The sequence below is a fragment of the Colossoma macropomum genome, unplaced genomic scaffold, assembly GCF_904425465.1.
Source record: "Colossoma macropomum unplaced genomic scaffold, Colossoma_macropomum, whole genome shotgun sequence".
NCBI lineage: Eukaryota > Metazoa > Chordata > Actinopteri > Characiformes > Serrasalmidae > Colossoma > Colossoma macropomum.
In genome coordinates this window covers 13660537-13685221 of record NW_023494809.1, presented here as the reverse complement: position 1 = coordinate 13685221, position 24685 = coordinate 13660537, and the positions used below count along the sequence as shown (strand labels likewise).

The window sequence follows — 24685 nt, the reverse complement described above, 5'->3', positions numbered from 1 at the left end:
CACCCAAGAATGACTGCTTAAGCTATTTAGGATATTTCTTGAACATTTCAGTGTTCCTAGTCTTAAATTGCTCCTGTCCCAACATTTTTGAAACGTGTTGCAGGCATCAATTTCAGAATGAGCATAAATTTATAAAAACAATGGAGTCTAATAGGTAAAACATTTATCTTTACATTGTTTTCGTTCAAATACAGGTCAAAGTGGATTCTTAAATCAGTGCTTTGTATTTTGCATTTCACATACAGCCCCAACATTTTGGAATTGGGTTGGTATATCTAATCTTCTCAGAAATATCTCCTGAAAAATGGATAACTTCTACCTACTGGCCATTTTACCTGGAAATTAAATAAATGAAGTGAAATGAAATAAATGTCTAAATGTCTAAAAATAAATTATCGCTTTAGCGAGATTTTGTATGAATTTATTTCATACACCAACAATGTTTCCTTCTCCTTCAGTCCTGTTAAACAGCATCTCAGGAATCTCATGACGCTGCTTGAGAGGATGCCAAGAGTGTGTGAATATGCATAAAGGCAAAGACAGGCTCATTCGGAGAACATAAAATAAAAGATCATATAATTTGATTCACACTTTTTTTAATCACTGCATTATTCCATACATATTATTGTTATTTTTTAATGTCTTCACTATTATGCGAAGAAGATAATAAAAAATAAGAAATATACTTCTATTAGCACTTATTTTATCTGAATGGGAAAAAGAATGCATGGAATACTGATGTCTAACTAGAAAAAAGAGAAAACACCCTTATCTGAACTTAAGTGCACCAAAACAACCTAAGGTCATAGTAAGACAAATCTGATCCCTGACCATGGTGCATGAGGGCCAGTGCAGTTAAGGCAGTATGACCTATGGTAGCACTTATAGATCTGCGTGCTTGAAAAAGCAAACAGGAAGCACTGCAAGGAGACAATAACAAAATAGTAGTAGGTAGTACTTTACTCACACAAAAACAGACATCTGAGCAGTAAACATCCTTACAGTACATACAATATTAAAACAAACTGGAAACAGCGAATATGTTTAACCTGTTCTAATCTGTTCTCAACCATTCAGATTTCATAAACAGCCCTGATCAAGTGACTGTAACTTGAAATGGCCCACTAATCACTATTCCGGTCACTGGAAAATCAGAAACGCTCTTATAGGGAGCAGAATTTGCAATACAAGTAAACAGCTTTGTACATTTTTATCAGATATAGAAATCTCATAATTCCACTTTTAGATACTGCCTTTTCTGATAATGACCCCTGAGTGTTGGCCGATGCCAAAACTGATATGATATTTCTTCTTTAAAAAACTATAAAGCTGTAAAATTAGCTGGGCCTGCACTACATGATTTAAGGCCAGTTCTAACCCCAATTTGCCCCTTTTGGCAAATTTTCACAATCTACACAAATTTCCCAGGACAGGAGCTCTGATGATCTAGTCATGTGAGAGGGGTAAATTAGTCAATCTTTAGCCTCTCAATGTTCGGATATAATAATTTCAAACATTTTGACTGTTTGATTGATTAAAGTATGATTTTTATGTCTCAAAACCTTCACAAGTTCTGTAGTGTGAGATGGTCAGCGACGTAACTGAATGAGTGATTCAAGCCACAGCCAATGAGAGAGCTAGAAGAGAGAAAAAAGGAGGAGAAACGTGCATTCACACAGACTGTGGAGCTGAGATGCTGCTCGTTGTGTCCAACTCTCTTTACAAGTTTAAGTCAGCTACCAGTTTTCCTTGTGTCTGCATAAAAGCTGAATTAGGTTGTGTCTAGTTTAGTTTTGTTAGTACCACATAAGAGCGAGATCTGAGTTTCTGAGTGCTTTGTCAGAGCCAAAACTCATTATGTGTGCAATATCCTCTTTTTGCCTTATTGTGTACTGTGTGTGCCCTCACTACAAAAATACAAAACATTATGGAATAGACTGATGTGATGCTCTCTGTTTTGGGAATCTGTCAGGATTTAAAAAGTCATGAATGTGTGTATGTCCAGCTTCAGCTATGTTCAGTTGAAGCACTTCACTTAAGATGAGTATCTGAAAGCAGGCTCTCATGCTCAAACTACTCAAACACTCTTCTACCCCATAGAAAGAAACACACAGCTAACATCACATCACACAAAGTGAACTTGTGCTATTTCATGCTACATTTGGATCACAGGACTGGACCAGATTAATTCCTTTTTCATATCCGATCCAACAATTTTTGCTGATATCAGCCCGATGCTAATACCTGATATTGTATTTAAGGGCTTTGTTCACTCTGCAGAGCAAATCGGATTTGTTTTATCTGATTTTTTTTGACTGACTGCTTTCAAGTTTCAAGTGACCAAATCTGATTTATATGGTCAGACAGTAGTCATATTTGCTTGCACATCCACACTGGTTGCCATAGTAACAATGCACTCATACATGCACTCGTGCATACCCTGACCAGGTGGGGGGCAAAACTTAGCAAACCTTACGACCATAACTAGCTAATAGAACGCTAAATATCACAACTGCATTTCACTACAGCATGAACAGAACATGACATTAGTGTAGGTTGACCTAGTCACCAAACTGCTAACCACCTATAGGCTGTAGCAGTAATATAGCTATGTGAGTCACATATACAGAAATCTGAAACTTGAATCAAATTTGAAACCACCAACAACTGTGACTGGAAAAAGTCTGATTTCATGTGGCTTTTGGCTGTGTAGACTACTCAACTACCTGTTTAAACAAGGCCTAGAACACTCTTGTGGATTCCTGATGCTTTCCAGAGTGAACAGCTTATTGATCACATGTTCTATCATAAAACCTGGTTAAACGACATTTACAAGTTCATTTTATTTTAAAGCTGACTCCTGCTTCTTTAATATGAAACCAAAACCAAGTGATAGAAATCAATACAACTCAGGGCTGAGGGGAAAATTGGCATTAAAATTGTAATTTCTAGAAAAAATATTAAGGGACCTGACTACAATAACTAACAATGTTCAGCATCATTTCCTGGTGATGAACAGAAGCCTACTAGGTTATAAATATCAGCATGTAGCTAAAAGCTGTGCACTTAACCTAAGAACTCTCTAAAGAACCTTAAATTTACTGAGCCTGACCATTTCTTTGAAAAACTGAAGGAGTGATCCAACATTTACAGAAAGGGAAATCAAATATGAAGAAAACAAATATGTTTGGAGCACTGCAAGGCAAAAGTGACTCGTATGAATAGCTCCCCCTCCAAGAGAATGTTAAGACTTTTGAACATAGCTTTGTAATGACCTTTAGATACCATGTCTAACATGTAAACTGCAAACTAATCACTAAGCTGATTCACTGAGAACCTTACATTTTAAATAAATTAGTACATTCACGTAATCAATTTTAATTGAGTGATCGTGACAGCCCTACTGTGTATGCATATGTGTGTTACCTGACGGGCAGCGTTCTGTCTCCTTTCCTGCGGTCCATCTCTCTCTGGGGCACAGGATACCAGCGGAAGTTCAGTTTCCAGTTAAAGCCTCCGTATGTCATATCGGAACCCGCCATGTATTCAAATGTGTCATCGCTGATCACATCAATAATGGGGCACACCACTGTTTTTCTGTCAAACACAAACACAAACACAAACAAACATGTCGACCGGTGCACAATGTGGCATATTATTGTTTTCTTCTCTACTAGAACCTGTTTTCCTCTTATGACTTCCTTTGAATATGAGTTAACATACACACACATAAAACACACACACACACAGAAGTCTTTCTTAAACAGATGCAGACACAAATCAGTAAACCTGTTTCATCAATCAGCACCAAGCAGCCCCCCTCCCCAACATTTCTAACACTGCCAACAATGATGGATCACACACACACACACACACACACACACACACACTTAAGACCCTGCAGACACACTGGATTCAGCATGCTGGAGTTTCATCTGCCTCATCTGCTAATGATCCCCTCACAGGCTGCCTGAGGCGTACACACACAGAATCAGAGAGAGAGAGAGAGAGAGAGAGAGAGAGAGAGAGAGAGAGAGGGGGAGAGAGAGAGAGAGAGAGGGGGGGGGGATTCAGACAGTGAGTGTGTGTGTGAGTGACTTTTCCTGGGAGGTACAAACACACACACACACTCATACATACACACACATACACACACACACTTTGCATACAGAGCCTTAGGAGAACAAGACCAGACAAACATATGCAGCTGCGTTTCTAACAAACTGGACTGTGATGAGATAGTTACTCAAAAAAATAATTAATTACAAATTACTAATTACCTCTACCAAACTGTAATGGGATTACTGTACCGATTACTTCCTGGAAATGAATTATTAATTTCAATACTCATTACATTTACTTCTATGTTACTCTGTACAACCCACATATCTGCTCCAGAAAGAAGAAAAAAGAAACTGAAAACTGATATTTTAGTAATTTATTTAGAAAGCAACAACCAGTCCATGTTAATATAATTTAAAGGCCTGCCACTATTCCTGCCTTTACCCTGAATACACAGCCAATTATGCTGATTAAAATTATAAATGACTAATGCTGTTTGAAAACCGTGAAACTAGCCACTAGAAACAGTCCAAAAACAGCAGCCTTGAACTAAAATCTTCATGAATAAAATGAAATGTGCCTGAATGAAAATGAAAATTTGGTCTGTTTAGTCTGTTTAGGTGAGGGGAGGGACTATGTTCTTCAGCATGGAGATCTTTATCCATCCGCTTCATATTAGCCTGATTAGATGCTTTGACAATTCTTCGTCAATTTTTGATTTTTGATCATTCAAACATGCCAAAATCACTTGGAATAAAACATCTTTACATTAACTTACGTTAAAAATGAAGAAAGTTACTGTTTTGGAGATACATGTTTTTTTGGACAGCAGTGATATGCATAATGTAAATAACAACTCTTACTGATAATTCTTACTAAGTCAGTAACTGTATTTTTATTTTTAAATTTAAACAGCAACATGTTACAATATTTTGTTACTAGAACATGTAATTACATTACTGTAATGCATTACTTTGTACTACGTTACTCCCCCGCATGAACACATGGACACACAGACTAAGACTACAACAACAAACATGTATTAAGTATAAAAATAAATGCTGGCTCAGTTAAGAGCTATTGATCTCTCTCTTGTCCGCCAGCCAAGTAGGGACAGAGCAGCCAAGGTTGTGTGTTCGAGTGTGTGTGTGTGTGTGTGTGTGTGTGTGTGTGTGTGTGTACATGCTAAACCTCGCTTAGGTGAGAGTTTGGGGCCTTAACGCACACAATCAATACTGAACTATCTGAACAACAGTCAATAACTCCTTGTTTAGAAACAGGAGTGCAGTTTGCTGTAAAGGGCTGGTCTGTGATGTTTCTAGGGAGGGTTTGACTAATATATCAGTCTGTCGATAAAGTCTTTTAAAAGTTCCATGGATTGGGCTCCCAAGCTGTGCAACCTTCTAAGCAGTGGCCTTCTCGTCAGAAGATTGTGAGTTTGCACCTTGGTAATTCCAAAGTAAGCAAAATTGGCTCTGCTCTTTCTAGCTGGATAAGGTGGTTTTCTCTCTCCCTCTACTGCCCAGCGGGATGCTAGCCAAAGTGAGCGCAACAGAACTGGCAGTTAGCGTTTTCTTCCAAGAATTGCATTAGCAGCCAGTCGAAAAGAAAAAAAAAAAAAAATCACATCTCAGAGGAAGCACATAGTACCCTTCACTCTCCCAGCATGGTGGCATTGTTTGATGAGGTGGGACACCTGGCTAGTAGGTGGAACAGGCATGTCTAAACTATAGAGAAAAATTGGGGAGAGTTGAAATCCTGCTCATTACAGATGGCATATTGGTATCAATGAGTATTGGTATTGGGCCGATATCAGCAGAGGGAAAATGAAATCGATCCAATCTCATAACAAATTTAGCCTGAAACAGCCCCCACTCACACTGTGTGGGGTGATGTTGTTAGCTGGGTCTGTCGTCCTTTAGGGTAGTAGAGTGTTTGAGTAGTTTGACAACAGTAACTTACTAAACTTACCAAACGTACTTTTAAACAATCAACTGAGTTAGTCAGTAATGCAATTTTTAACTAAAACTAACATTTCATCAGTGAGATGGCTAGTCTTCAATCTTTCTAAGTTCATTCATGCTACTCCACTGCTGCATTCACTCTACTAGCTTCCTGTAGTTGCCTGCATTAGATTTAAACCCCTGATGCTCGCCTGCATTTGTTGTGTTAACTTTGAAAAACAATGTAGTAACGTGGTGCCATGGTCTTCTAAGAATTCCCCCACATCAAGAGATTGTAGGCTTGAACCACAGCGATCCCACAGCTGTCCATATCTGGACGTCCAAGAGGAGAAAACGCCTGCTGGGACTGTCATAGTGACCCAGCTAGTGAAGAAACTGAGTAAAATCACTATATTGCTTACTTAACTGAGAAACAAGAAATAAGAGTTAGAAGAACTTTTGAAGTATGAGCTGGGGGAACTCTGGTGTTCTCAAGTTGAGTTGACTCAAGAAAAGCAGTGTAGTCAATTACCTTATAATGTTAAATTGAGCTGACTTCTCATTTTTCCAGTGTAGTATAATTGGATATCAGATTTTTTTAGCTCTTAAATGTCAGCACTAGGCACAAAGGGGTGTAAATCTCTGCCCTCTTAAAGGTTTGATTTGATTGGGATTCTTCTGGAAACAATTAAATGCGTCATTAAGTCCTAAATTTCACTACAATTCAATTATAAACTATTTTTAGAAATACACTGACTGACTGGAATATTTTACATGGAGTTTATGTGAATTAACTGCTGGTGCAGCAGAACATGGGTCACCAATCTTATCTAAAAAGCACCAGTGTTGCTGTGGTTTTATTCCATTCAAGCAGAAGCACACCTGACTCCACTTGATTAATCAATTGGTCTCAAACCTCAAACAGCTGATGAATTATATGAAGTGTGCTCCCGCTTGATTGGAATGAAAATCTGCAGCCACGTTGGCCCTTTGCAGATAAGACTGATGGCCCCTGTGGTAAAAGAATACAGACAATAAAACAATATAGAAATCTTCATTGGCTTTTTACAAAAATAGTCAGATGAGAGCATACTTTTTGAGCATTAATATAACAGATCATAATAAAAAAAATTGTAATGCATGCATCCAGCAGTTGATGACTCTGCTCAGTGAGACCACTCATATCACTTGCTTGCCAGAGCCAGCCCCACATGCACACAGCAGAGACCTGCTTACTGCAAAGACAGATAAGACAAAGAGACACAGAAATGGATCCTGGAGCAGAGCACATCTGCTTAGTGAAAAGAAAACACACACACATGTGCGCACATGTGCACTAACACATATCAGTGTCAGAAATAAACTCATCTACTTTCTTCTTTTTTAAGAGATAATTTTTGTTTTCTAGGAGCATTTTCGATCTTTATAACTGGTTTGTGAGATTGCGTGTAATGTATTAGCGCCTGTTCTTGACTATTTGAATATTTGAGATAATATTTTAAAGAATAAACAAAAAATTTATATAATCAATAGTTGCAGCCCTAATCACAAGACAAATATGTTTACATTTTCTGACATTCAAGTCATTAAATCAACTTGACTGGTTGTGCTGTCATCACTCAGTTCAAGCCTACTTTATACTGGGATTTTTTTTCAAGCTTTATAAAATGACAGTTTTATACAGCATGTGCTGAAGTCATCCAGTATTCACAAACACTAATTAAAGCAATTAATTGAAATAATTACTCCCTCTGTATAATCACAGCTGAGACCACATGAAATATAGAAGTGCTTTGGTGGGTTAGTTTTGCTGTGTTTGCTGATTCAGGTGTTGGAGATGGAGTGTTCTCACTGTGTTCAGTGTTCTCCACTGCCACTATAACAGAATTGATTTTCGCTTTTTTAATCAAAAAGCACTTCATGTTTCACCCGTTCCCAACCACTGGATATTTGGCCTAAGAACACTGGCCTCAGAGTCAGCAGGGATTCATTACAGAGGTGTTTATTTGGCCCAGTGTTTAAAATTTCAGGGCTATTTTTTCTTACCTTCAGGGGACCTTGTTAATTATCAGGCATTTCTGTGGAATTAGCAACTTTAATCTCTTAGACTGATCTGGAAAGGTCTGGAAAGCAGGTTTCAATCTTCAGACAGGCGTACAGCTCATACACTACAGGCCAAAAGTATGAAACAGCAAGTTTCATAAATATTTCATAAAGTTTCATAAATATTTTCAAAATCAACTGGCCAACAACTAACATGTTTACTTAAATCCATTTAACTAAAGAAGTTTTTTACAAAATATTCAGTTGGTTTGCACCTGATTCTCTTCATTAAGCTTTCAGGAACATCTGAGCCTGAAGCTTCAACAAAACTCTAAAGAAGAATCACAGGGTTAAAAACACCTGAAGGATCACTTAGTTGGACGCTACTTCTGCTAGTGTTGTAATAAAGACCATTTTAGGCGAGACCAAGTCAAGAAAAAAAAAGAAATAAAGAAAAACAATGAAAAAGTTTTCAACTAAACTTATTTCCTCCTTGGCATTTAGTTTTATTGTTAGTTTTAGTATTTTTTAGAATAGTTCTTTTTTTAGAATGTAAAATGAAAATTTTGCCCTCTTTTTTATTTTCTCAAATTTCAGTTTTTTAATGGCGTCATAATGCACTTTGAGCTGCATTTTAATGTATGAAAAGTGCTATATAAATGAAGGTTATTATTATGATCAGGGGTTTAGAAATGGGAAATGGGCCAGAATGCTCCCGTTCCAAGATGGGACAGCGTTTCGGCTCGTCTCGCGAAGGTTAGGCCACTGTCTGGCCTGCTAATGTTAGCCATTAATTTGCAAGATGGGTATCTGCATATAAAAATATCTAATGTAAAAGTAAATGGACACTGGACGCTTTTGACACTTTAGAGCACATAATGAAATACAGTAGTGGTTGTTTTGATAAATGTTTTACAATTTGTTTTGTAGTCGCTGCCTTGATGAAAAGCTTGTTTGGATTCCTGTGGGTTATGTTGCTAGTTAACAGTAGTTTCAATTAAAGTGTCAATAACTTTTAGGAGGTGTTTTTCTAAGGTGCTGTTAGTTTGATTTTTAGAAAATGTCAATACCTCTTAGTCTAAGAACCAATGAAGTTTTAAACTTTTAAAGGGCCAGATTTTATTCAATTTACCAGATTGTTCATAATAAACAGAACATCTACAGAAATGGTCTCATCTTTTTTTTAGATAAGTTTTTGGAGCTTTAAGTTGCAAATAACCTGTCTTTGTATGGGGGAATCCCCAGTGTTTAATCAAAGCATTAATGATTGCAAGATCTGAGATCTAGATATATTTGCAACAATCAGTCAAAACATACTGTTGTTGGCAACATGCAGAGCTTGACTGTGCAGAAAGTGCACTCATTTAAAGCATTTATTGTTTAATTATACAAATCCATAAATGGAAAGGTCATTTTTGAGGTGTATTTTGAAGTGAAAATGCAGCAGAAGCAGCATTTTAGGACACAACAAAACACCTTTCCACCCCTGATTATTATTATTATAATTTTAGCTTTTGGCATCAAATTATGGTTAAAATGAAAGTTAAAAGATATTTATCTGTCTATTCTGCTCTTAATCCGGTTGTATGAAATCAAATGTATTCACTGACTAGATACTGAAAGAGGATAGTACAGGTATTAGTTCTGCTGCGGCAGCAAATGTTCAGCACAGCGATTATTAGCATGAGGCTAACTTTGATAAATTCTGGTTAGCCTACTATGCAATGTGTATCATTGAGCAGAATATTTGAACAGCACTTTAGGCTAATGCAAGCTTGTTCTATAAAAGAAACCACACATCACAGCAGTAACGTGAAAGACTGCACCAGTCGCTTGCAAGTGAATCGTTGTGAGGGTGTATTTTGTAGATGCTTTTAGAGATAAGTGGCACAAACTACTGGAATTGGTGTTCGTGTGCCCACTGTGTGTGCTGAGCCTGGCTAGTTTAAAGAGCCAGCTGCACTGCATGCACCACAGTAGATGTTTCTTGTTTAAAGTAGCCTGTATAATACACAGCTAAAGTTGGTGTTTGCTGCATTATGAGATTTGTAGTGTTTATTTTATTTGCAGTGTTTACCTGTAGAGTTTAAAAATGTTGCTTTGTGGGAGTTATTGTATTTACTTGTAATGTTTAACTGTGTTGTATTATGGAAGTTGTGGTGTACACTTATACAGTTTAACAATGCTGCATTGTGGAAGTTGTTGTGTTTACTTGTTTACAGTGTTGCATTTTAGGGGCTGTAGTGTTTACCTGTAAAGTAGTACATGTAGAGTTTAACAGTGTTGCATCGTAAGAGCTGTAGCGTTTACCTGTACAGTGTTGCACAGTCAGAGTCATAGTGTCTACTTGCAAAGTTTTACAGTGTTGTATTGTGGGAGTTCTAGTGTTTACCTGTAGTGTTTTACAGTGTTGTATTGTGGGAGTTGTAGTGTTTACCATAAGAGTTCAGCAATGGTGCACTGGGCATGTTATAGAGTTTTTCTGTAGAGATTAACAGTCTCGTATTGTGGGAGTAGTAGTGTTTACTTGTAAAGTTTAACGGTGCTACACTGTAGAAGCTGTAGTGCTTACTTGTCTTGTTTAATGCGAGCGAGTAACGGTTCCAGCCAGCCCACAGTGCACTCGCAGTGAGCGTCCAGGAATGTGATGACCTGACCAGTGGAGAGGGACGCCCCCTTCAGGCGAGCACGAATTAGACCGGAGCGCTGCTCCATCCGCACAATCCGCACGGGTACCTCCAACTTCCGTACATACTGCTCCAACTGCCGCTTCAGGAAGTCTGCAAGCAAACATACAGACAGCTAAAACAAAAAATACACACTAAACAATTTTATAGATGTCTTAAATGTGTTATACAGGCAAGTATTTATATGTAGGAAGACATTTCTAAACCTAATCCTAATCCTAACTAGGGATTAGTTAGGATTATTGTGAAATCACAATTTCACAATTCACGTTATTTTTATGATAAGGATATTCATCACAATATTTACATAATATTTACAGTATTTAACACAAATACAGTGCCTAAGGCCAAACTATATGTTTTGTTGCCTTTCTAAGAAAATCAGTACACATCCTCTACAGAGAAAAAAAACTGTGTTGTGTATTTTTATGCCCAATTACTGTTTATTTGCTGAATTTAACATATTAGGAAAAATAAACAAAAGACAAAATGTGGCCTGGGCAAAGGTAATGGCATATTTCATTTTTTCTAATATGTTCAAGCTAAAGTAGATTTTTTGTAAAAAATAAAAGATGCAGCATTACTAAATCAGGAGAAAGCAAAACATGCTAAAATATGGTGTGATGATGCAAGTCACCCTGTAAAGTCTGAGGTAAAAGCTTTTCAGACCACACCATGTCTTTAAGTATTAACGTCACAGGCTCAAAAACATGTTCCGGCTTGATGTTTAAATCTCAAATGCAAAATCAGCATTATACTGATGAAGATGGTAGATGTGGCATATTCGAAGACTCTTTCAATGCACTCGCAATGATCAGATTCATCAGTTTGGGGAAGCACAACCGTCATTACAAAATTTTCTTCTGCACATTGCATTAAATTACCAGAGAGGTGCTGTGACATGAGACAAGGACTTGCATATACCCAGCTCCAGTCTATCCTACCAGATATAGCAGCAGCCTATGGTACAAAAGCCAGAACTGGGCATTTCCATAATTGTAGGACTGGGTAAAAGGTGATCATTTGGGAACCTTCCAAGGCCTTGGGCCAGACTGAGAGCAACTCTTGCTGACATCATTAAGATGTGACGATGGACACTATCTTTGTTGACTGAATCTCGCCAATGACAATGGGTTCAGTTTTGTTTCTGAACCAGTCCAAGTCTGCATTTCAATAGTTCTGATTTGTAATGATGAATCAGCAATTGAATATGTAGGGCATCTAATGTACATATAGTTTGCATAAAGCTATAATTGTTCTGATCAAGTCTGTGTTAGTTGAGGAAGATCCCACACCCCCACTCTCTCTCTCTCTCTCCCTCTCTCTCTCTCTCTCTCTACGCAAGAGTTTTGTCCATTTTTTCTTTAGGTTTTATATGATGTTTCCTTTTTCATGTTTCTGTAGTCCTAAACACTTTTTTTCTTATTAAATTTATAATCTATTCTACTTTCAAAATTCAATGTGTTGCATTCTCTTTTTGGTTTTTGGGGTATACTGCATCACAGAAATTATGAATGATGTTTTTTATCTTAGTCATGCTGTCTTAAAAAAACAAACAAACAAACACACAAAACATTCCTAAAACATCAGGACATTTTGTGTCATGGAAATGTATAAAAACACACACACACCCACACATACATAAAGGCAATCATATAGCCATAAAGCCAAAAGTACAACAAGTTGGTATACTGTGCAAAATCCATTCTGTGTACCACAATTTTCCTTCATATCAAGAGCACAATTTCTCTCACATACAGCAAAGCACAACTAAGAGAGCCTCTCACTGGCCAATATACGTGTACACACACACACACACACACACACACACACACACACACACAGCACAGCTTAGTCAAACAAGGGGCGAGTACACAGCCTGTAACGATAAACGCTTTGACAGGAGGTACATTTGCTCCTCTCTCACTCTCTCTCTTTTATTCCTCTCATGCTGAATTGGAGCTGTAACAGGTGGAACGAAGTCTTCACTGTGAAGGATGATCAGGGGGATTTGTCATGCCAATGGTCATGACCCAGAAGTCTGAGAGACAGAAAGAGAGGAAAGGGAGGGAGAGTATATTGACAGATTCAATAAGGCTCTAGGACTTACCAACCTTTCTCTCACTCATCTGTCATTTTTGCTGTATATCTAATACTATCATTTTCTGCCAAATGCCTAATAATTGTCATTTTTGCTGAATAGCTAAATACCTAAAATAGTGACATTTTTGCCTAACCTCACATCCAATTTGGCGGTTTTTCACTGAATGGGGCAGTACAAGATACACATCACAATATTTTGACACAGACAAAATGTGCTAGTAGTGTCACATTTAAAAACAGCCATTAAAACTATGAATACAAAGATTATTAAACAGTTTACATATCATACTGCACACATCCAATTAAACAGTCCTAATGATGCTCTCTTTGTAATGAGCAATACAGCTGGTCAGTGTTCACTGAGTACTAATGCTATACACGAAATGCCATATTGTAATATTTCCTTACCTCTACCCATGATCATGCATTTTGTGGCCACTTCCACTTCCAAGTGAACCCTACCACACCATACTACACTCTTAAAAAAGATGGTTGTTCAAGGGTTCTTTAGCAAAGAAAATGGGTCTATACAGAACCAAGAACACTCAGAGAACCCTTTGCATGAGGGTTCTTTGCATGGTGAAATGGTTCCTCTATTGTTACAGGCTTGAGATTGTTATAACACAGCAGAACCCTCTTTGGTGCTATAAGAACCAAAAATGGGTGACACTTTATTTTGTGTGGTCCTTTTTAAAATAAACAAACACTCAACGGACTCTCAGAAACACATGAGGGTTTGGATTAGGTTTTGGGTTGAGGTTAAGGTTAGGGTTAGGATTAGGGCCAGGGTTAGGGTTTGGGTAGGGTTGGGTAAGGTTAGGTTTTGTGTAATGATATATGATATATGAAAGCATTTACCTTTACTAAAGAACCCTTGAAGAACCATCTTTTTTAACACATACCATGACCACTCTTTCTAAAAAACACTAGCTAGCCAGAACTGCTATCTGTGACTCTTCAAAAAGCAGAGTAAGAGGGTTCAGATTAGCAAGTGTACTGCGCTGTACCGCACTACCCATTAGAACAACACCTATAAAGACTTTTTGCCAAATAATGCAAGAGCGCAGTATTCCGTACAATATTTTGGCAGTTTTCGTCTCTTACAGTAGATATTCTGGAAATACTCCAAATACAGGTTGTAATAATTAGTTGGACTCAAAATGTGTTTAGATCGGTCATATCTGGGCTAATACTTTTAAACTGATGTGAAAAAAAATCAACTGTGTGGGTCAGTTTGTGCCGTCAGTATAATGCATACCTTCTAGCATAGAAGGAACAGATTTTCAATGACATAAACAGGAAAAGTTGCATGTATACTAAATACTGTACTATTACCCAATAACTAAATAGTGTCAGTGCTTTTATTCATGAGTCATGAGTAATGACTTTTTTAGAAGGTCAAGGGTCAGATATTCAAAGGCATCGAGAACACACAAGCTGTTTGAGTTGCAATGAGTGTGATGCACCCCTGGAAACTTTCTGACCTGCCATGCAAAATGAAGCCATGGGAAATGTTAAAATTCAGAGGGCCTTAACACCAAGACTGCCGGGGCTACTAAAAGCCCTGGCGGCATAGCTGAGTGTGTCTCTAACAATGTTAGAGTTTCAAGTGATAGTTTGACCAAATTTTGCTTCTTTAGTTTTGCTAGAAAGGTAAAATTTCTTTATTTTATTTGCATCGCACTTTGTACAACAGACTAATGTAGCTAACACGCAAGTGAAGCTTATATTGCACCAGTCAGCATTGTACAAACTGTGCAAATCATCACATACTTGTCTCAAATCCTACTAAGTTGTTGAGCAAAGTATGGCAAACCACTGTCCACAGAGATTAACAAAAGCACAGAACATAAGCAAGTCTATGTGAGATTATGTAAACACTTGACAAGATTTGAGGCAAATGTGTAAAAGTTTAAGCATGCTGTTTGTATGATGCTGATTGGTGTGGTATAAGCTTCCATTACTTCTAAGCTACATTAGCCTTGTATCTCCAATGCAAAACTAAAGCAGCAAACTTTAGACACCAAACATGTTTGGCTAATTTAGAGTAAAAGGAACAAAGCAAACTACTGTTTCAAGTAACAGTGTGGCCTGTAGAAAGCCTTTATTTAATCACAGACATAAAGCATTTGCTATTGAGGTGTACACACTCATCCTTAGGTTCGCACCGTTGTGGAGCTGTGGCGGCAGGACTGTTTAAACTGTCGCTCAGTAAACAGTTTTCACCCTTCAAATGTCTTTCTACTTACAATGAAAGGAAAAATAAAGGCCTTTTATCAGGCTAAGCTGAGAGCTAGACTGGAGGCCTTTATCTCTCCCCAGGAGCGAAAGCCTATGGCAGAGAAAAGAAGGAGAAGAGAGGGAGGGAGAGAGTGACCGAGAGAAGCATTGTTGTCTTGTCATGCACCTATGCTGCGTTGAGAAAACAGTTTGTTGTGTCCCGCTGGTGAAATGCGCGTGTCAGTGACCTGAATGACAATCGAAAGTCACTGTGGGATGTCTGTCAATACGTTTACAAAATCTCTCTGTTTTATTCCACAAAACTTACAATGTAGGTCTTTAGCTGCTCCACTTGAAACAGATAAAATATTGAAAGCTCATACAGTGTTCTCATACAGAAGGAGAGAGTGGGTCAACACATTTTGGATTTTGTGTGATCATTTGAAAAGTATCTGTGCAAGACCATTATTTCTTTTTATACAAGCAACCTACAGATTAGAGGTTGAGCTGTGCACATGAGACTTACGCAATTGGCTGTTTAGCTGAATGGTTAAGTAACTTGTTCTTCACACAAAAGAGCAGGGTTCAAGCCTGGCTGCAAGGAAGCACTCGTTGGGCTTGTAATGCTACGTTCCCATCAATCTAACATAAATGTAACTTTAGCGCTGCCTGTGTGAGGTAATTTGATCAGTTCTGTCATTACAGCCCTTGTATTTTTACAGTATAAAGCAGTCGTCAAGGTCTATCTCGAGAAATATGTATCCAATAGCTGTTGAAACTCACAGATGATGCGGATACAGAAATAAGAGAACACGAATAAAAGCATGTTTAACTTGAACCTGTTTAATTGCATAAAATATAAATGTTACATTTTAAGCCAAGTTTGTTTGTGCTCTGCTTTCCCCTGCAGTAATCACACACACACACACACACACACACACTCTCTCTCTATAGTCACTGTGCCACATCACATCTGGCCAGATAGAACAAACGAGTTGTACTCAAGAGGTCCGATAATACACTCGTCTATTTGAGGACGTGGGCGTGTCCACACGCACAAGGAAACGGACACACACATGCGTGCTTTGACTTTCATCTACTCTTTTGAATCCACTAATGAGAAAAAGAGAGGTTAAAGCCACACAGGGATCAATATTTGCTTTCCCGATATAAACACTCATGCTGATAACAGAGAACGAGAGAGAGAGAGAGAGAGAGAGAGAGAGATAGAGACAGAGAGATTTTGTGTCCTTCACAGTCACCAGATAGTAGGACAGCTATTCTCAAGAGAACAGACAATGCCTTACAGATGGCCTTGACTGAAAAATGGGCGACAGCAGAGTCAGAATCCAATGCGGGTGACTAAAAAGACCAGCAACGCGGCAGACCTTGGGGCACTGAGCTGAAAACAATGAGGACTGCAATGTCTTTGTACATTTGGACCATACCATCTGATTTCTCTGTGAAAGAAGGGATTAGATTAAAAAAAACAGTGCTGTTGTAGGAGCTAGGCCTGTCATGGTTATAAAATTTTAATTGATGATTAATTGCCATATAAACTGAAACACAAGCTTAAACTGGCTACATGATGTAAAAATTAGCCAACAGAAACAGCTTGAGCTTGAGAAAAACAAGCATTACGTTGTTGTGTTTGTAGAGACATGCTGTGTCTCTATTAATGTGTTTTCTACTTTCTTTTATTTCCATGCGTTTGCATCAACCCAGCACAAGTAAACACACCCAATTCATATTCTGTTTGCTGCAACAAAAAACACTGTGAAAGTTAACATCTGTGGAAAACAACAGCGGTCACCTAAAATTGTTGCGATCAGCTCAAGTAATTGCGATCAGGCGATCATGTAATAATTGTGACAGGAGTGTACTGCTCAAATATACAGATATCAAAACTCATTTCAGTGTTTGGTTACTTAATCTGGTGTTTGAATAAGAAATGCTGAGTTTTTAATTAAAAACAAGTAAATAAATAAATAAATAAATTGTGCATCATCATGCCATTTTTAATTATAATTTGACTGAACCTGCAGCATGGAACTGCAGAGAATGCCAGGACATAAGCAGCTGACAATGCATCTCATTAAAGATGAACTCCAGTATCAAATTTCATTAAGCATAATGTCCTTCCAATAGATTAAATACGGATTATAAAAAGGGTCTAAATACCAAAATTGACAGAGTTATGTAAAAAGTTGATCACCATGTCCGTATTTGACCGTTCGTACTATAAAGCATTTTTTTGTGATCTTGTGTCACACTAGCTAGCTAAGGCCTAAAGCTTTGTCTGTGACAGGGGTCCCCAAAACTTTTAAACAGTGCGAACCGATGAGCAGCCCGTTTTCATGGACAAATAGAGGAGCAGATGGGCGAGGCAACGATGCCACAACAAACAACAGAATTAGCCTAGGCCCACCAATTAATCATGCCCCAGTCAAACTTACCTCTGAGCGAGCTGCACTGGTTGCTGTGTGTCTGTTATAAAGGGCTACCTCAATAAACCAAGCTTCCTAAAATGGTAGATACTGGGTGACCTGCAGTAAATATGGATCTGCTGTCCTGAACGTGTGGCTCTTCAGACAGATTTGCTGTGTTTTCCTTAGTAGTTTTTTCTGCCATGTGGATGCGTGATCCTCTTATTTTTTGATGCAATGATGCTTTTTTTTAAAGCTTTCATCATTTTTTTTTGTTGCCTTTAGTGTTTTTTCCTGACCCAATAAAATGTTTTTTGTTGTCAGTTTATTAATATTTGACTTATTCATTTTCATTATTCATACTATTATTATTATAATACACTTTTGTGCTAAAAGTAATTACATTAATGATTATAAAACTATAATATATGCCCATTTTGAATTTGATGCCAGTAACACATTCCAAAAAATTGGGACAGGGGCATGTTTACCACTGGCTTGCATCACCTCTTCTTTTAACAACTGAGGAGACCAATGGCTGTAGTTTTGAAAGTAAAAGGTTTTCCCATTCTTGCTTGATATAGGATTTCAGCTGCACAACAGTTCAAGGTCTCCTTTTTGGTATTTTAGCTTCATGATGTGCCAAATGTTTTCAGAGACTCTTTTACTACAGAGCCATGCTGTTGTAATACGTGCAGAATGTGTTTTGACATTGTCTTGCTAAAATAAAAGACCCTGAAAAAGATGTCATCTGAATGGCAGCATATGTTGCTCCAAAACCTGTCGTTCAAGCGTATCATTTTGCATTACCAGTGTCTCCACAGATGTGCACTAATGCCCCCCCATACCATCATTGATGCTGGCTTTTGAACTGTGTACTGATAACAAGCCGGATAGTCCCTCTCCTCTTTAGCCCAGAGGACACATCATCCATGATTTCCCAAAAGAATTTCAAATTTTGATTAGTCGGACCACAGGACACTTTTCCACTTCGCCGCAGTACATCTTAAATGAGCTTAGGCCCAGAGAAAGTGCCATCGTTTCTGGATCTTGTTTATATATGGTAACCTTTTTGCATGGTAGAATTTGCACTTGCATTTGTGAATGCAGTGACAAACTATGCTTGCAGACAATGGTTTTCTGAAGTGTTCCTGAGCCCATGCAGTGATTTCTTCACTGGCAGTGACAGCTTTTTGGACATATTGAGAGTTAACAGCAAACTATTCCAAATGTAAATGCCACACTTGAAACTCTAGACCTTCTATCTGTTTATTTGTAAGTGAAATAATGAGGGCACACACCACAAACATGGCCATGGAACAAGGAGCTTAATGCTAATGTAAGTGACAACATTATCAAATTTTATTTCTGAGGCTGCAAACCCAGGGAAAAAAAAACATTGAAGACAAGACCAAAAATGATGCCAAGAAGAAAATGGTAGAACTTTCATTTGTGAATGCAGTGACGAACTATGCTTGCAGACAATGGTTTTCTGAAGGGTTCGTGAGCCCATGCAGTGACTTCTACTACAGAATCATGTCTGTTTTGCATTCTGTTTATGATCTGCACATCACTGCATTCTGTTTTCATTTATTTTGCACAGCGTCCCAACTTTTCTGGAAATGGGATAGTAATATCAATGTAAAATGTGACAGTTGTGCCTGCATTCAAGGTTTAGTAAGTGTATTATACTAAACTTTACAACAAAACACGAGTGCCTTAACGTGAGCGCATTGCCAAAGATGCATTGTTAAAGATATGATTAAGAAGTCAACAGCACTGTAGCTGCAATTAGGCTAAATACTCTAGCTGCCTTACCTAGAACTGAAAACTGAAGATATTTTTTTTGTTTTCAGTGTTACCTTGACAAACTAAAATGCTAGCTAGTCCTGCACCAAAGAAAAAAAAACCTCACGTAGAAGCCCATGAGTCACCACATACCGCTAGACGGCTAACGCTATAGCTATTCTTTAAATTTGCTATAAATGGATATACAGCATTCATACTGACATTTTAAAATGCATCCACTTAATTCTTTTAGCATGCTAGCACCAGTGCACCAATTTCCTGCATTTGTGTATTATGATATCTCATCAGGCAAACAGCTGTTTTTTCCTTTCTTGTAGTTAACCAAATATTCGTTCATTAACTCTCATGTTTACATAAATATCAAAATTAGTCAGAATGCCCGTTCCTTGAATCATTTGTTGTATATACACACACACACAATGGATAATATCACCACACTGATTTTTCCTTCTGAATTGTATTGTGATTTTGAAATGAACAAAGGGGACATGCTGAGTGCTTAAATGGAAAGACTGAATGTCCCCCCAGGTCATAACTCTATGGCATTCCCTGTGTGCAGAAGTGTGGGTGTGTGTACACCCGCACATGTGCACATGGCCCTAGGTCAGTGTGTTGTCAGCTGCGTAGTTTGCTGCAGGATGTGTGTGAGTGATGTTTCCAGAGGCCAAGGCAGCGGTGCCTACAAACTCTTCGCTCAGGCCCAGAGGAATCACACAGGCCATGTTGGTCACAGTCAGAGACTCTGGCCATACCGAAGAGACAGACGCATGATTGCTCAGTAATCCAACCAGAGGGCATGTTAAATGTTTAGTGTACAGGGGCCTATACCTAGTGGGAGCTCTACTTCTGCTGACTGCTGCTGTGTTCAAAAAAACAGCACTGGGAAATACTGATAATATTCAATATCATGATACAGTCAGTTCCATAAATATTTGAATGTTGACAAACGTACTGCTATTTTAGCTGTCTACCACAGTTCCTTTTCATTTTTCAGCCTAATGATGGCTCGTTTCACTGGCAGTGACAGCTTTTTGGACATATTGAGAGTTAACAGCAAACTATTCCAAATATAAATGCCACACTTGAAACACTAGACCTGTTTATTTGTAAGTGAAATAATGAGGGCACGCACCACAAACATGGCCTGTTCTGTGGCTGCAAACCCAGGACATTGAAGACAAGACCAAAAATGATGCCAAGAAGAAAATTTCATCATTCAATTGAAAATATGACAGCTACATAAAATACAGATCACCCTTAGGGATGCCAATGCCCCAAATCCACTTTGTGTGGTATGTAAAGAAAAGCCTCTGAATTAAGCTGTGCAGCTGTCCAATTAGATATAATATATCCTGGCAAAATCAAAGCACAGGCTAATTATGTAACCCCAGTAGCCCCCACATCCTCCCCCACCCCCGCACCCCACCTAGGCCTGGGCTGACAATTGATATTTGTGCTTTCGTTCTCTTTCACATGCAACGTGATTTTTTTAATATTGCTTTGTTTTATTCAACTATGTATTTTTATATGATTATTCAAATCTATAGTCAGTTAAAATATATACAATAGAGAAAACTGCTTAATTATAGGCTCTACAAAAAGAACATCAAGTAACTAACATGCTTAAATCGCATAATCAAAAGATTATAACACCGATTTTCAGTCTGGCAAAGAAAGCTGGGGAATATGCAAATGAAACAAAGAAACTCCAGTAAACGATATTTGCTCTCCAGTAGAAAGTAAAATGGACAAGCTTGTCCAGAAGAAGGGTGCCTATTTGCCAGTTTGGCATTTTTTTGGTTTCCAACCAAACTAAAGTCACTGGATGTTAAAGTATTGCATGCTGTCTGTGCAGAATATAGTTATCATTATAAATTATTAGAAGCTAGTCTAGATGGTAATTAGAATTATATTAATATCAGGGAAAATGTACGCTATGCTCACAGGTAGTACTGAATTGGATCACGGTGATCTTGTTTATCACAGCAATTCTACAGAAGATAAAGGTTGCCTAAATTTACATTACTGTCCAAGCTAACCCCCACCAATCTGTCAAAAACTGTGGGCAACGGTTTGGTTACTGTCAATGAAGTTTGGAAGCCATCCTGCTATCATAGTTTCAGATGATATTTAAGTTTACATTAAAAAAGTTAGTGAGCCCATGATTCTTATAGTATTGGTACTCTATGCTAGAAGAATGTAACCTGACAGTTTGTTTTGTCCTGTTTTCTCCTATAAAACTGACACTAAAGCCATGGCAACAGGGACACCGCTATGTCATGGAATCAAATGCTGGCAATAATATAATGCTTGTTATGTTCCACAGGGTGGCTACATGAATTCAGTGATTTTAATAGCCATTTAAAATAATACAATTTCCACTACAAAACAGTATACAAAAATTAAAATAGGCCTATTTTATTCAAACTGATTGGTTAAAAAAGAACAGATATATGCTTTGAGATTGCATGATCTTTTCAGTGAGTGTCAGTTTTGCCATTATCAGTGGTCAGCTTCTGATCACACAACGGCTGAACAGTTTTGGCTAGCAGACTGTTCTGAATCAGTTTAATATATAAAATCACCTGTTTGCTGGGAATCTTCTTAGAAATTTAATTAGGAATATCGCGATTCACCACCAATTCGATCCTTTAATATGGAGTACCAGCTGATACTGTGTCTAATCCAGTCTACTGTTTTCACAGATGTACAATTCAGGTAAGATATGTGAGGCTGCCAATTAATTCTACAGTAAACTTTCTTCATTTTACTATGTGCATAATGTGACACTTTGGACAAATATGTTTTCATACTTGCTTACTTTTTCAACACTTTACAAGGTGTTTATTTACTTATGATCCAGTTAATATTCTGCATCGTTTTTTATGGACTACGTACGTGAAATAACAAATTTATAGTTTACAAAACGTGTATAAAGCGTTCACAAGTTACACATACCATGGGCATTAATTCCAAATAATCAATTCATAGGTTTGTGAATACATTCATGTACAGTAGCCTGTTCTTATCTCTAAGTTTTGAACGTGTTTCTGCAAATGCCAGTTTAACAACAGAAGCACTGCGCGAAACTGGTAAAGTAAAACTTTTCTGTGATCATTTCATTTTTTAATTGGTCTCGCAGGAAAAAAAGGAATGGGAGCAGTATTTTCTACATGGTTTTGGTGACATGACCCTCGCTACAAGCAACAGAAAACATACATATAAAATAACTGCTTGCTCACATTTTACATGCCTACATTTAGCCAAATGGTGGCTAGTTTAAACACAGCAGAAACACAAAGAAGTTTTAATTTTTGACCTTAAAGCAGCTCCAGACTTTAGACATTTAGAGCCCCTTGTTACCTTCTGAAAATGTGCCTCACCACTACAGGTTGTCGGCATCAGTTTATGGTGCATCTACGACAGTTAAGTAAATAGAGTGTAAAATCGAAACAAAAGATCTGAACTGGATCAGGCTTATTTTAACCAACACCTGATCCATTAAAGGGCTCATATTGTACATTTCTTGCACTGTATCTTTTCTCCTGACATCACTAACTAAAAGGGTTTTGTTGCAAAAATCACTATAGACCACTTTTGTCATGATATACAGTGTTGGGACTAAGCTTTCCATATACAAAAAATATAGAAAGAAAAAAATGCTACATTATAATACCACCTTAGAGAAATAAAAAGGTGTCTTCTATTATATGTCTGTTACTCTATTCATAAAAACATGTTCTATCCAAAATTGTTCCAAAAATGGACAGCATTTTGCAATGAAATTCTCTTACTGTGTCTTTAAGACTGATATATGTAAATGAGCTCTGTTGTATGTTGTGTATTATGACTCATTCAAAAAGAAGACTGGGCTAAAACACTCCTTATAACTTCACTGTGAATGATGTGGTGCGTGTAACCTGCTAGAGGTTGAATAGGTGGACATGTGTAAATGCACTGACTGTCATGACATCACAAACACATTTGACGTATGAACTGACTAATGGTCAATACCTTTTAAAACTTCTGAACAGTGTGTACATACCCACATCCCTAAATTTAATTCCACTATGATTAAAAAAAAAGAAATTACATGTTATGAACTTCAATGTTCCAAATCTGTTTCAAGACTTTTTTAGGATGTGTGGGAGCCCTGGTATCAATTTAAGGAAAATCAATATCATTGTGTGACACTAACACCAGTACACCAGTACAGACAATATATCTACAAGCACTATTAGATGTGTCTCTGTGTGTGGGTGAAAAAGAGAGATGGTGGAATTCAAAGTAAGTGTTCATTATGCCTACTAATCCCTCAATCTAGCCAAATTACAGGCTTCTGTTCCATGTAACTGCTAAAAGACTAGCACTACACACCCACACACAGATCAGAGATTCAGCAGAATAAAGCCACTCAAACCCACTGATTTCCGAATGTCTCTCTCTCTCCCGCTCCCTTTCTTTCTCCACACGCTTCCAAAAAACTGCCATCTAAAATTCAGCTTTGACGTTAACACTCTAAGGGTCACCAGCCATCTTTTTCCTCCAGATGTATTAAACACACACACACACACACACACACACACACACAAAGCTGCCAATTCACTTCTGGGCACGGAAACAAAAGCATGTCACATCCCTGTAGTACTGGTACACATTTGAATATATTCTAATAGCATCCATTTTTAATGGAGAGAAAATTCAAAGGGCTTTTCTGAGGACATGCACCCACACACACACACACACCTCTCTCACTGGCGTCATCCACCAGCACCACTTCTTCCAGCAGGTGTCGTGGGGATCTGTTGATGACACTGTGGACGGTGCGCAGTAGCGTAGTCCACGCTTCGTTATGGAACACAATCACCACGCTCGTCCGGGGAAGATCGTCTGGATACACTTTTGTCTTACACCTACAGAGAGATGGAGAGCAGAACCAGTTAGAAATGTAAAGAACTTCAAATTCTACACTTAATGTATTTGTCATGTTCAATGAAAACAGGCAAATTCAAATATAGTGTTCAGGCCAGTTAGTCAAACAGATAGCTCCCAAACATACCACAGACCACACCATTGCTGACTATAAATAAAGGAAAACAAAATCTATTTTGGGAATATTTGTACACATCCAACAACCCTCTAGCACCTCTGAATAAACAGATACGTCCACTTTGAATAATAACAGGTAAATAGGCATTTTTTCTTCTCTCTATGGTCTGCTTCAGATGGCAAACTTAAATGTAAAATAATGTATGTTTTTAGACAACCTTGCACTTCCAGACTAATAACCACTGCAGTAATGTTATCCTTGAAAAATGATGTATTTAAAATTTGAATATATATTTGACAAACTAGTGAATTCAAATTTAACTTATGAGCACAGCTGACAACC

The 24685-nt window shown here is 37.9% G+C and overlaps 1 protein-coding gene across 1 annotated transcript in view; it reads right to left on the bottom strand.

Annotated features, from left to right (window-relative positions):
• Positions 1 to 24685, bottom strand: part of galnt1 (UDP-N-acetyl-alpha-D-galactosamine:polypeptide N-acetylgalactosaminyltransferase 1) — a 149847-nt gene that overhangs the window by 19689 nt on the left and 105473 nt on the right. Inside the window, exons 5-7 of the mRNA XM_036558183.1 lie at positions 24040 to 24206; positions 10621 to 10828; positions 3427 to 3597 (exon numbers count right to left, since the gene is read on the bottom strand). Of these exons, the coding sequence (XP_036414076.1) occupies positions 3427 to 3597; positions 10621 to 10828; positions 24040 to 24206 (546 nt within the window). The remainder of the gene's footprint in view (positions 1 to 3426; positions 3598 to 10620; positions 10829 to 24039; positions 24207 to 24685) is intronic.